Source organism: Dendrobates tinctorius, unplaced genomic scaffold, assembly GCF_039654945.1.
Source record: "Dendrobates tinctorius isolate UK_male_01 unplaced genomic scaffold, ASM3965494v1 ptg000293l, whole genome shotgun sequence".
NCBI classification, from domain to species: domain Eukaryota; kingdom Metazoa; phylum Chordata; class Amphibia; order Anura; family Dendrobatidae; genus Dendrobates; species Dendrobates tinctorius.
This window is the reverse complement of record NW_027361960.1, coordinates 25,767,501-25,779,651: the sequence shown is the minus strand read 5'-3', so window position 1 is coordinate 25,779,651 and position 12,151 is coordinate 25,767,501. Positions and strand designations below refer to the sequence as shown.

At 48.1% G+C, this 12,151-nt stretch overlaps 1 protein-coding gene across 3 annotated transcripts in view; it reads left to right on the top strand.

Annotated features, from left to right (window-relative positions):
- Positions 1-12,151, top strand: part of SFT2D1 (SFT2 domain containing 1) — a 75,757-nt gene that overhangs the window by 20,188 nt on the left and 43,418 nt on the right. Inside the window, exon 1 of one of the 3 annotated variants that reach the window (XM_073560200.1) lies at positions 7,918-8,046. The exons of 1 other annotated variant lie outside the window; for it this stretch is intronic. In XM_073560200.1, coding sequence (XP_073416301.1) covers positions 7,936-8,046 — 111 coding nt within the window. In that variant the 5' untranslated portion in view covers positions 7,918-7,935. Of the gene's footprint in view, positions 1-7,917; positions 8,047-11,730; positions 11,919-12,151 lie in introns of those variants that run through there. One more of the 3 variants, XM_073560201.1, reaches the window with a different exon arrangement.

The following is a 12,151-nucleotide window of genomic DNA, read 5'->3' as shown; positions in this document are numbered from 1 at the left end:
ACCGTGCCGCCGTGGCATTGGTTAAGGTACCCCCTACACAACTTGGGATCTCCGCTATAACATGGAGGTCTAGCCAAACGGGGTGACGGATGCGGAACTGGTCCCTGAACGGGAGCCTCCGCTGCGGTTTGGAGGGCTAGCAGGCGGTTATCCACCGGAGCCATATAATTCGAAATGTGGGCCTGGGTGTCGCGCTGCTGGGCAAGCTCCTGCTGGAGGCCAGCGATCTGAGAGGCAGCCCCCGGATCAGAGGTCTGCAAAGACGATAGGCGGGACTCCATGGACTAGAGGAACGACATTATCCTTGCCTGATTTTCTCGGAGGAACAAACGTTCCTTTTGGGTCGGGGTCGGGGTACCAGCGGGATCCATGGCCTGATTATTCTGTGAGACTTTGGAAGTACTCCTGGAGTGGACCCGCTGGACCGTGGCAACGAACCTCCCACGGGCGAGCTGACCAGGTGGACCACCCCCTATACAGGGAGTGTTAGGGGCAGGCCCGCGGGTAACTATCACCACGGCAGCTGGTACCCAGGGCAGAATACAGGAGACACAACAGGGGCCAGAGGGGCTGGCGGAGAGTCTCCCTAGGACAGAGACACGGATGGCCGGCAGGACAGGAACACGGGTGAGATGGCAGGGATCAGGCGCAGACTGGAGGGTACAGCTGGGAGGCAGGACAGGACAGCACGGAACTTCGGACTTCCAGATCCGAGAAGAGAACAGCGGAGACGAGGAATGAGCTATAGGCAGGCTGAAAGCAGAGGAAAGCTCAAAGACAAGTGGGGCCAGAATCACTAGCAAGGCACGCTTTAGGAGATGCCTCCTCAGAGATTCTGAGCCGTGCGTGTTACACCATCGCCAGCTCAGGCCACGCCCCTGCATGTGTGATTTGTGAGTGGTGTGTATGCACTGCATGTGTCTGATATGTGAGCAGTGTGTGTGCTGCATGTAACATAGTAACATAGCATAGAATTTAAGGTTGAAAGGAGACTTTATGTCCATCTAGTTCAACCCATAGCCTAACATGTTGATCCAGAAGAAGGGAAAAAAAACCCATGCGGCAAACACTAAGCTCCACATTGGGGAAAAATATTCCTTCCCGACTCCACATACGGCAATCAGACTAGCTCCCTGGATCAACGCCCTATCAAGGAATCTAGTATATATACCTTGTAACATTATACTTTTCAAGAAAGGCATCCAGACCCTTCTTAAATTTTAGTAGTGAATCACTCATTACAACATCATATGGCAGAGAGTTCCATAATCTCACTGCTCTTACAGTAAAGAATCCGCGTCTGTGAGTATGCTTAAACCTTCTTTCCTCCAGACGTAGAGGATGCCCCCTTGTCCCTGTCACAGCTCTAAGAGTAAAAAGATCATTAGAAAGGTCTTTGTATTGTCCCCTCATATATTTATACATTGTGTCTGATACGTGAGCGGTGTGCGTGCTTCATGTGTGATATGTGATTTTTACTACCAATTGTCCTTATACAAAATTTGCCCATAAATCATAGGTTGCACTTTCTTAGAATAACGTATAAACACATCTTTTTTTGTTCACCCAACTGGTATTTAAAGGAATAAAAAAACTTTTGAAGTGACAAAAAACTGGATATAAAACATTCATTTTATTAATTTGTAAATAAAATCATTTAACATACAGAAAAGAGTACTGGAAAATGGAGGCTGATTTGAAGTCCACAATAACTGAATAAATAATTGACAGTAATTTTATACACTGGCTTTCCAAGCAAGCAATAAATCTAGAAAGTGCCAATGCTCTTGTAAACCATGAACTCTAGCTATATCTAAAGTGCAAATGCCAAAAAGTGCAATTGCATAAATTATATTAAGAATAAACCCTGACTTAGCACGTTTGCATTTGCACTTTAGGTTATTATTAAGTTTAATTTTAAACAATCAAAAGAAAATAAATAATAATTCAGGGTTTTGCTATTGCTTTGGTTAGTCACTAGATGGTGATGTTCTTATATGATCTATAGTGCCAATGCCTACTAATGAAATCAAATCATTCATAGTATACATTTAGAAATCTCCACCTGTGATGCTGTGGCTATATGGCATCATATGCAATATAAGCATTCATGTGACCATAAGTACAGTCTGAACTAACAGGGATAGATAAACTTAATATGACAGACTAAAGTGACGTCGCGTGTTTAGGAGCATAAACTTTCATGTCGCTGCTGTGTATAGGAAAGTAATGTAGGACTCCAGCCTACTAGACACTATTTTAAATGATTTTATTTACAAATTAATAAATTGAATGTTTTATATCCAGTTCTTTATGTCAGTGTGTGTGCTCCATGTGTCTGATATGTGAGCGGCGTGTGCTGCATGTGTCTGATGTGAGCAGTGTGTGTGTGCTGCATGTGTCTGATATGTGAGCGGTGTGTGTGCTGCATGTGTCTGATATGTGAGCGGTGTGTGTGCTGCATGTGTCTGATATGTGAGCGGTGTGTGTGCTGCATGTGTCTGATATGTGAGCGGTGTGTGTGCTGCATGTGTCTGATGTGAGCAGTGTGTGTGCTCCATGTGTCTGATGTGAGCGGTGTGTGCTACATGTGTCTGATACGTGAGTGGTGTGTGCTCCATGCGTCTGATATATGAGCGGTGTGTGTGCTGCATGTGTCTGATACGTGAGTGGTGTGTGCTCCATGCGTCTGATATGTGAGCGGTGTGTGTGCTGCATGTGTCTGATGTGAGCAGTGTGTGTGCTCCATGTGTCTGATATGTGAGCGGTGTGTGTACTGCATGTGTCTGATATGTGAGTGGTGTGTGTTCCATGCGTCTGATATGTGAGCGGTGTGTGTGCTGCATGTGTCTGATATGTGAGTGGTGTGTGCTCCATGCGTCTGATATGTGAGCGGTGTGTGTGCTCCATGTGTCTGATATGTGAGCGGTGTGTGTACTGCATGTGTCTGATATGTGAGTGGTGTGTGCTCCATGCGTCTGATATGTGAGCGGTGTGTGTGCTCCATGTGTCTGATATGTGAGCGGTGTGTGTACTGCATGTGTCTGATATGTGAGTGGTGTGTGCTCCATGTGTCTGATATGTGAGCGGTGTGTGTACTGCATGTGTCTGATATGTGAGTGGTGTGTGCTCCATGCATCTGATATGTGAGCGGTGTGTGTGCTGCATGTGTCTGATATGAGCGGTGTGTGTGCTACATGTGTCTGATATGTGAGCGGTGTGTGCTCCATGCGTCTGATATGTGAGCGGTGTGTGTGCTGCATGTGTCTGATATGTGAGCAGTGTGTGCTGGATGTGTCTGATGTGAGCAGTGTGTGTGCTCCATGTGTCTGATATGTGAGCGGTGTGTGAGCTACATGTGTCTGATATGTGAGTGGTGTGTGCTCCATGCGTCTGATATGTGAGCGGTGTGTGTTGCATGGGACTGATATGTGAACGGTGTGTGTGCTGCATGTGTCTGATATGTGAGCGGTGTGTGTGCTGCATGTGTCTGATATGTGAGCGGTGTGTGTGCTCCATGTGTCTGATGTGAGCGGTGTGTGTGCTACATGTGTCTGATATGTGAGCGGTGTGTGTGCTACATGTGTCTGATATGTGAGCGATGTGTGTGCTCCATGTGTCTGACAGGTGAGCGGTGTGTGCTGCATGGGTCTGATATGTGAGCGGTGTGTGTGCTCCATGTGTCTGATATGTGAGCGGAGGGTGCTACATGTGTCTGATATGTGAGCGGTGTGTGCAGCGTCAGATATGTGAGTGATGTGTGCTGCATGTGTCTGATATGTGAGTGGTGTGTGCTGCATGTGTCTGATATGTGAGCGGTGTGTGCAGCATCTGATATGTGAGTGGTGTGTGCTGCATGTGTCTGATATGTGAGTGGTGTGTGCAGCGTCTGATATGTGAGTGGTGTGTGCTGCATGTGTCTGATATGTGAGTGGTGTGTGCTGCATGTGTCTGATATGTGAACGGTGTGTGTGCTGCATGTGTCTGATATGTGAACGGTGTATGTGCTGCATGTGTCTGATATGTGAACGGTGTGTGTGCTACATGTGTCTATTATGTGAGCAGTGTGTGCTACATGTGTCTGATATGTGAACGGTGTGTGTGCTGCATGTGTCTGATATGTGAACGGTGTGTGTGCTACATGTGTCTATTATGTGAGCAGTGTGTGCTACATGTGTCTGATATATGAACGGTGTGTGCTGCATGTGTCTTATCTGTGAACGGTGTGTGTGCTGCATGTGTCTGATATGTGAGCGGTGTGTGTGCTCCATGTGTCTGATATGTGAGCAGTGTGTGCTACATGTGTCTGATATGTGAGCGGTGTGTGCAGCGTCAGATATGTGAGTAGTGTGTGCTGCATGTGTCTGATATGTGAGTGGTGTGTGCAGCGTCTGATATGTGAGTGATGTGTGTGCTCCATGTGTCTGACATGTGAGCGGTGTGTGCTGCATGGGTCTGATATGTGAGCGGTGTGTATGCTCCATGTGTCTGATATGTGAGCGGTGTGTGCTACATGTGTCTGATATGTGAGCGGTGTGTGCAGCGTCAGATATGTGAGTGGTGTGTGCTGCATGTGTCTGATATGTGAGTGGTGTGTGCTGCATGTGTCTGATATGTGAGTGGTGTGTGCAGCGTCTGATATGTGAGTGGTGTGTGCTGCATGTGTCTGATATGTGAACGGTGTGTGTGCTCCATGTGTCTGATATGTGAGCGGTGTGTGAGCTCCATGTATCTGATGTGAGCGGAGTGTGCTACATGTGTCTGATATGTGAGCGATGTGTGTGCTCCATGCGTCTGATATGTGAGTGGTGTGTGCTCCATGCGTCTGATATGTGAGCGGTGTGTGTGCTGCATGTGTCTGATATGAGCGGTGTGTGTGCTCCATGTGTCTGATATGTGAGCGGTGTGTGTGCTCTATGTGTCTGATGTGAGCGGTGTGAGCTGCATGCATCTGATATGTGAGCGGTGTGTGTGCTACATGTGTCTGATGTGAGCGGTGTGTGTGCTCCATGTGTCTGATATGTGAGCGGTGTGTGAGCTCCATGTGTCTGATGTGGGCGGTGTGTGCTACATGTGTCTGATATGTGAGTGGTGTGTGCTGCATGTGTATATGAGCGGTGTGTGTGCTCCATGTGTCTGATATGTGAGCAGTGTGTGCTGGATGTGTCTGATGTGAGTGGTGTGTGTGCTCCATGTGTCTGATATGTGAGCGGTGTGTGAGCTCCATGTGTCTGATGTGAGCGGTGTGTGCTCCATGCGTCTGATATGTGAGCGGTGTGTGTGCTCCATGTGTCTGACATGTGAGCGGTGTGTGCTGTATGGGTCTGATATGTGAACAGTGTGTGTGCTGCATGCGTCTGATATGTGAGCGGTGTGTGTGCTGCATGTGTCTGATATGTGAGCGGTGTGTGTGCTGCATGTGTCTGATGTGAGCGGTGTGGGTGCTACATGTGTCTGATATGTGAGCGATGTGTGTGCTCCATGTGTCTGATATGTGAGCGGTGTGTGTGCTCCATGTGTCTGATATGTGAGCGGTGTGTGTGCTGCATGTGTCTGATGTGAGCGGTGTGTGTGCTCCATGTGTCTGATATGTGAGCGGTGTGTGAGCTCCATGTGTCTGATGTGAGCGGTGTGTGCTACATGTGTGATATGTGAGTGGTGTGTGGTGCACGTGTATATGAGCGGTGTGTGTGCTCCATGTGTCTGATATGTGAGCAGTGTGTGCTGGATGTGTCTGATGTGAGTGGTGTGTGTGCTCCATGTGTCTGATATGTAAGCGGTGTGTGAGCTCCATGTGTCTGATGTGAGCGGTGTGTGCTCCATGCGTCTGATATGTGAGCGGTGTGTGTGCTCCATGTGTCTGACATGTGAGCGGTGTGTGCTGTATGGGTCTGATATGTGAACAGTGTGTGTGCTGCATGCGTCTGATATGTGAGCGGTGTGTGTGCTGCATGTGTCTGATATGTGAGCGGTGTGTGTGCTCCATGTGTCTGATACGTGAGCGGTGTGTGAGCTCCATGTGTCTGATGTGAGCGGTGTGTGTGCTACATGTGTCTGATATGTGAGCGATGTGTGTGCTCCATGTGTCTGATATGTGAGCGGTGTGTGTGCTCCATGTGTCTGATATGTGAGCGGTGTGTGTGCTCCATGTGTCTGATATGTGAGCGGTGTGTGTGCTCCATGTGTCTGATATGTGAGCGGTGTGTGTGCTCCATGTGTCTGATATGTGAGCGGTGTGTGTGCTCCATGTGTCTGATATGTGAGCGGTGTGTGCTGCATGTGTCTGATGTGAGCGGTGTGTGTGCTCCATGTGTCTGATATGTGAGCGGTGTGTGAGCTCCATGTGTCTGATGTGAGCGGTGTGTGCTACATGTGTCTGATATGTGAGTGGTGTGTGCTGCATGTGTATATGAGCGGTGTGTGTGCTCCATGTGTCTGATATGTGAGCAGTGTGTGCTGGATGTGTCTGATGTGAGTGGTGTGTGCTCCATGTGTCTGATGTGAGCGGTGTGTGCTCCATGCGTCTGATATGTGAGCGGTGTGTGTGCTCCATGTGTCTGACATGTGAGCGGTGTGTGCTGTATGGGTCTGATATGTGAACAGTGTGTGTGCTGCATGCGTCTGATATGTGAGCGGTGTGTGTGCTGCATGTGTCTGATATGTGAGCGGTGTGTGTGCTCCATGTGTCTGATATGTGAGCGGTGTGAGAGCTCCATGTGTCTGATATGTGAGCGGTGTGTGTGCTACATGTGTGATATGTGAGCGGTGTGTGAGCTCCATGTGTCTGATGTGAGCGGTGTGTGTGCTACATGTGTCTGATATGTGAGCGATGTGTGTGCTCCATGTGTCTGATATGTGAGCGGTGTGTGTGCTCCATGTGTCTGATATGTGATCGGTGTGTGTGCTCCATGTGTCTGATATGTGAGCGGTGTGTGTGCTGCAGGTGTCTGATATACAGTATGAGTGGTGCGTGTGCTGCATGTGTCTGATATGAGCGGTGTGTGCAGCGTCTGATATGTGAGCGGTGTGTGCAGCATCTGATATGTGAGTGGTGTGTGCTGCATGTGTCTGATATGTGAGTGGTGTGTGCTGCATGTGTCTGATACTGTATGTGAGCGGAGTGTGTGCTGCGTCTGATATGTGTTAGGGCTGGCGGAACGCACCAAATTATAAAATAATAGTAGGTGCGTTCGCAGCCCGGGGTCCACCGTGCAGAGGTGGTACACTGCTGCTAAGTAATGGCGGAAGAATTAAGCGGTGTGAAACCAGACACACGTGGGTTACGTCACTCAATGTGAACAGGGCGAACTCTGTTACTGCACAGAGCCGCACCATCACTGAACGTAGATACTGAAGCCTGTTAAGCTCACAGAGCCCGGCCAAAAGAGTGCCCAGTGTACGGCCACAGAACTCTACCCCAAGGACACGGGGTTAGAGTCCCTCTAGGCCCACTGAGCGCGCGGCATCGCTGCCACGAGCGCCGCTATAGACGCTGGCTATGGGGCACGTGCACTGAGGTGTGCCGAGTCCCTGGTGAGGTCTGATGCCTGACTCAACCTCAGACCTACCTACGCCTAAGCCTGGGCGCTAGCAGGCTAGGCTGCACAACACATGCGTACCAAGGATAGGGGTTACTTAATGAGTCATTCACCAGAGACATTCATACGTGCATACATCACTAACTTCACATAGTCTGGAAATACAGTCTATCCTAGCGCACGGCCGAGCGGCCATGCAAACCTTTTATAGCTGCGAGCGTCCGGGACCTTCCTGGCTTCTCGGATGGGCCAATCCGAACAAGAGCAGGACCTGAGCACGTGACCTTCGATCTCCAATGGGAGATCACTCCACGGGCATGCTCAGTGGCCCGACATGAGGACTTCATCCATGGAGAATCTCGCTGCTGAGCAGCATGTATTGTCATAGCTGCACCAGATGTGGCAGCAGCAAGCAAACCCATGGAGCTGGTCTGGGCAGAGCGCCGGGACCGACGAGTTTGCTGAGCAACCTCCTCTGCGGCTGGAGAGGAATAGGAGACCGCTGGAAGTAAGGCTCGGGATTCTTGCTGTGCAGCGAGAGAAATCCAACGCCTAACAATATGTGAGCAGTGTGTGTGCTGCACGTGTTTCATATGTCAGCTGTGTGTGCTGCATGTGTTTGAACAGAATAGGATCTGATCTGCAACAGCTACGGTATAATGAGCAATTCTACATGCGAGTATATGAGAATTTCATTATTTAGGCACCATGTGGGTATCTATGGCGTAGTAGTACACAAAGCAGCTTAAATTGTAACTGTTGTATTTATTTGATAAATCAACAGCAACATAAAAAACTTTGCAATATATCTTTACCAGAGAAACCCGCGTCTTTCTCCACCAGGACTGAGATTTCATTTTCAAAATTCTCATTGGGGACATCTAGATTCAGTGAAGACAGACTTTCCCATTAATGAGATAGGAGGTGACAGTTACTACCGATAAAATTATATGTGAAGGTGACGGAAGGCGCTTGAGGGAGAGCCCCCCATCCTCCTGCCTCTCCCGTTTACATGGAATCTTATGAGCACCAACTGTCACCTCCTATCTCAGTAATGTAAAATTCTTCACTGACTACAGATTTTAACTATGAATTGAGGAAAAATACAGTGCGTTGCAAAAGTATTCGGCTCCCTGGAACTTTTTAACCTTTTCCCACATATCATGCTTCAAACACAAAGATACCAAATGTAAATTTTGGGTGAAGAATCAACAAGTGGGACACAATTGTGAAGTTGAACAAAATTTATTGGTTTTTGTTGAAATTCAAAAGACTTTAAAGTGGGGCGTGCAATATTATTCGGCCCCTTTACTTTCATTGCAGCAAACTCACTCCAGAAGTTCATTGTGGATCTCTGAATGATCCAATGTTCTCCTAAATGACTAATAATGATAAATATAATCCACCTGTGTGTAATCAAGTCTCTGTATAAATGCACCTGCTCTGTGATAGTCTCAGGGTTCTGTTTGATGCACAGAGAGCATCATGAAGACCAAGGAACACAACAGGCAGGTCCGTGATACTGTTGTGGAGAAGCTTATAGCCGGATTTGGATACAAAATGATTTCCAAAACTTTAAACATCCCAAGTAGCACTGTGCAAGCAATCATATTGAAATGGAAGGAGCATCATACCACTGCAAATCTACCAAGACCCGGCCGTCCCTCTAAACTTTCATCTCAAACAAGGAGAAGACTGATCAGAGATGCAGCCAAGAGGCCCATGATCACTCTGGATGAACTGCAGAGATCTACAGCTGAGGTGGGACAGTCTGTCCATAGGACAATAATCAGTCATACACTGCACAAATCTGGCCTTTATGGAAGAGTGGCAAGAAGAAAGCCATTTCTCAAAGATATCCATAAAAAGTGTTGTTTAAAGTTTGCAACAAGCCACCTGGGAGACACACCAAACATGTGGAAGAAGGTGCTCTGGTCAGATGAAACCAAAATCGAACTTTTTGTAACAATGCCAAACGATATGTTTGGCATAAAGGCATCACAGCTCATCACCCTGAACACACCATCCCCACTGCCAAACATGGTGGTGGCAGCATCATGGTTTGAGGCTGATTTTCTTCAGCATGGACAGGGAAGATGGTTAAAATAGATGGGAAGATGGATGGAGCCAAATACAGGACCATTCTTGAAGAAAACCTGTTGGAGTCTGCAAAAGACCTGAGAATGGGACGGAGATTTGTCTTCCAACAAGACAATGATCCCAAACATAAAGCAAAATCTACAATGGAATGGTTCACAAATAAACGTATCCAGGTGTTAGAATGGCCAAGTCAAAGTCCAGACCTGAATCCAATCGAGAATCTGTGGAAAGAGCTGAAAACTGCTGTTCACAAACGGTCTCCATCAAACCTCACTGAGCGCAAGCTGTTTGCCAAGGAAGAATGGGCAAGAATTTCAGTCTCTCAGGCTATGTGCACACGTAGCGTTTTAAAACGCTCACTAAAAACCGGACTCCTTCCCAGAAATCGCGCGGTTTTTTCCGCGCGATTTCACCGCGATTATGATCGCGATTTTGCCGCGATTTTTGTGTGCGATATTCAAGCACTTTCCAAGCGATTTGACGCAGCGCTTGGAAAGTGATTGACAGGTTGGTCACACTCGTCAAACATAATGTTTGACAAGTGTGACCAGGTTTTTACTATTGAGTCCACCTATGCGGCATCAATAGTAAAAGATAGGATGTTAAAATGCTAAAAAGAAAATAAGAAATCGGTGTATATTTACCTTCCGGTGTCCCGCGCTGCCATCCCGGGCCTCAGCGTTCCCAGTAATGCCTTGCGAGACCTGTAATGACGTAGTCTCGCGTTGCTATAGCGATCTTGCGAGACCGCTAGTCACGCGAGACTACGTCATCACAGGACCTTGCCGCAAGGCATTACTGGGAACGCTGTGGCCCGGGATGGCAGCGCGGGACGCCGGAAGGTAAATATACCACGATTTTTTATTCTTTTTTTTACAGGGGTATGGTGCCCAGGGCCTGGAGGACAGTCTCCTCTCCTCCACACCGTGAGTACCAACCGCACATGAGACGCTTAACTTCCCGCATGGTGGGCATAGCCACATGCGGGAAGTAAGCGATTCTCATGCATTCCTATGGGTGCGGAATCGCGGCAATGCTTTGCGATTCCGCACAAAAGAATGAGCATGCTGCGATTTATTCCGCGATGCGATTCCACCGCTGAAAAAAGTGCAGCATTAGCACAGCATGTGCGGAATGCCATAGGAATGCATGGGGGCGTTCTGTACACGATTTTTAAGCGTTTTCGCGCCGAAAATCGCGGCAAAAACGCTTAAAAATCGCAACGTGTGCACACAGCCTTAATGTACAAAACTGATAGAGACATACCCCAAGCGACTTGCAGCTGTGATCGCAGCAAAAGGTGGCGCAACAAAGTATTAAGTAAAAGGTTCCGAATAATATTGCACGCCCCACTTTTCAGTTTTTGAATTTCCACAAAAATTTAAAATAACCAATAAATTTCGTTCAGCTTCACAATTGTGTCCCACTTGTTGATTCTTCACCAAAAATTTACATTTGGTATCTTTATGTTTGAAGCATATGTGGGAAAAGGTTGAAAAGTTCCAGGGAGCCGAATACTTTCGCAACGCACTGTAACTGATCGGTCCGGGCAGAGAAAGGCGCAGATTTCTCTGATATGATATATTACAGAATTGCTTATTTTCACATGTACTATTAATTTAGAAACTAAAAAACAACGGTTAATTTTTAAGCTTTATTGCAGCCCCATCAAGTAGAAAAAGGTAACAATGCTGCCCTCAAAGTAAGAAGGCTGTGCCCCCTGACCAGAGTGTATGGGGCCGCATGAGAGTCACATGATGCCGGAGAGCGGGGTCTGAGCTGCCGGACAGATGGAATTCTGCCTCCATCTGCTGCCAGAGAGCGACTGAGGCCCAACACCCGTATATAGTAGCACCGGGAAGCAGGCTGATAGGACACGATGGCTTACATGGGTTCGTGCACGCATTTAGAATCACGATCAAGACTAGGAATCGCGACAGAACCTTCTCAGCAGATCCCCCTCTGTATATCTCAGTGTCGCACTGTCGCAGAATTGTCATGGTTCCCCATGAGCGCTCGCTGTACATTTCGCCTTGAACCCACAGGCTTCGAATCCGTACACGCTCTGGGGGCGGGGCCATGCACGTTGCAGTTCCGTACAGCAGGCTGCCGTCAAGCGAGTCACATGCTGTTGTCATCACGTGACAGGAAGTGAAGGTGGCTGCTAGCTGTACGGATTGTATCACTGGTGGAGTGTAGTGTCGCGCTGTGGGAGGCATGGATAAGCTGCGGAGGGTCCTGAACGGCCATGAGGACGAAGAGAGGGGTCTGACAGCTCAGGTACAGGCTAATGGTCACCATATGCCGGATGTCCGCCCAGCTTCATGAGGGAAGTGCTGTGCTGGAATCAGATGATCAGGCATGGGCTGGGATACAGCTGCTTTACCCTGTCGGAAACGCCTATTATACCCCGTGTACTATATGTCAGTTCTTCGCCGTGTTAGACCTAGAATGCAATGCTACCAGCTCAGATATTATGGCCCCTGCAGGGTATATAGGTGACCACTCACATA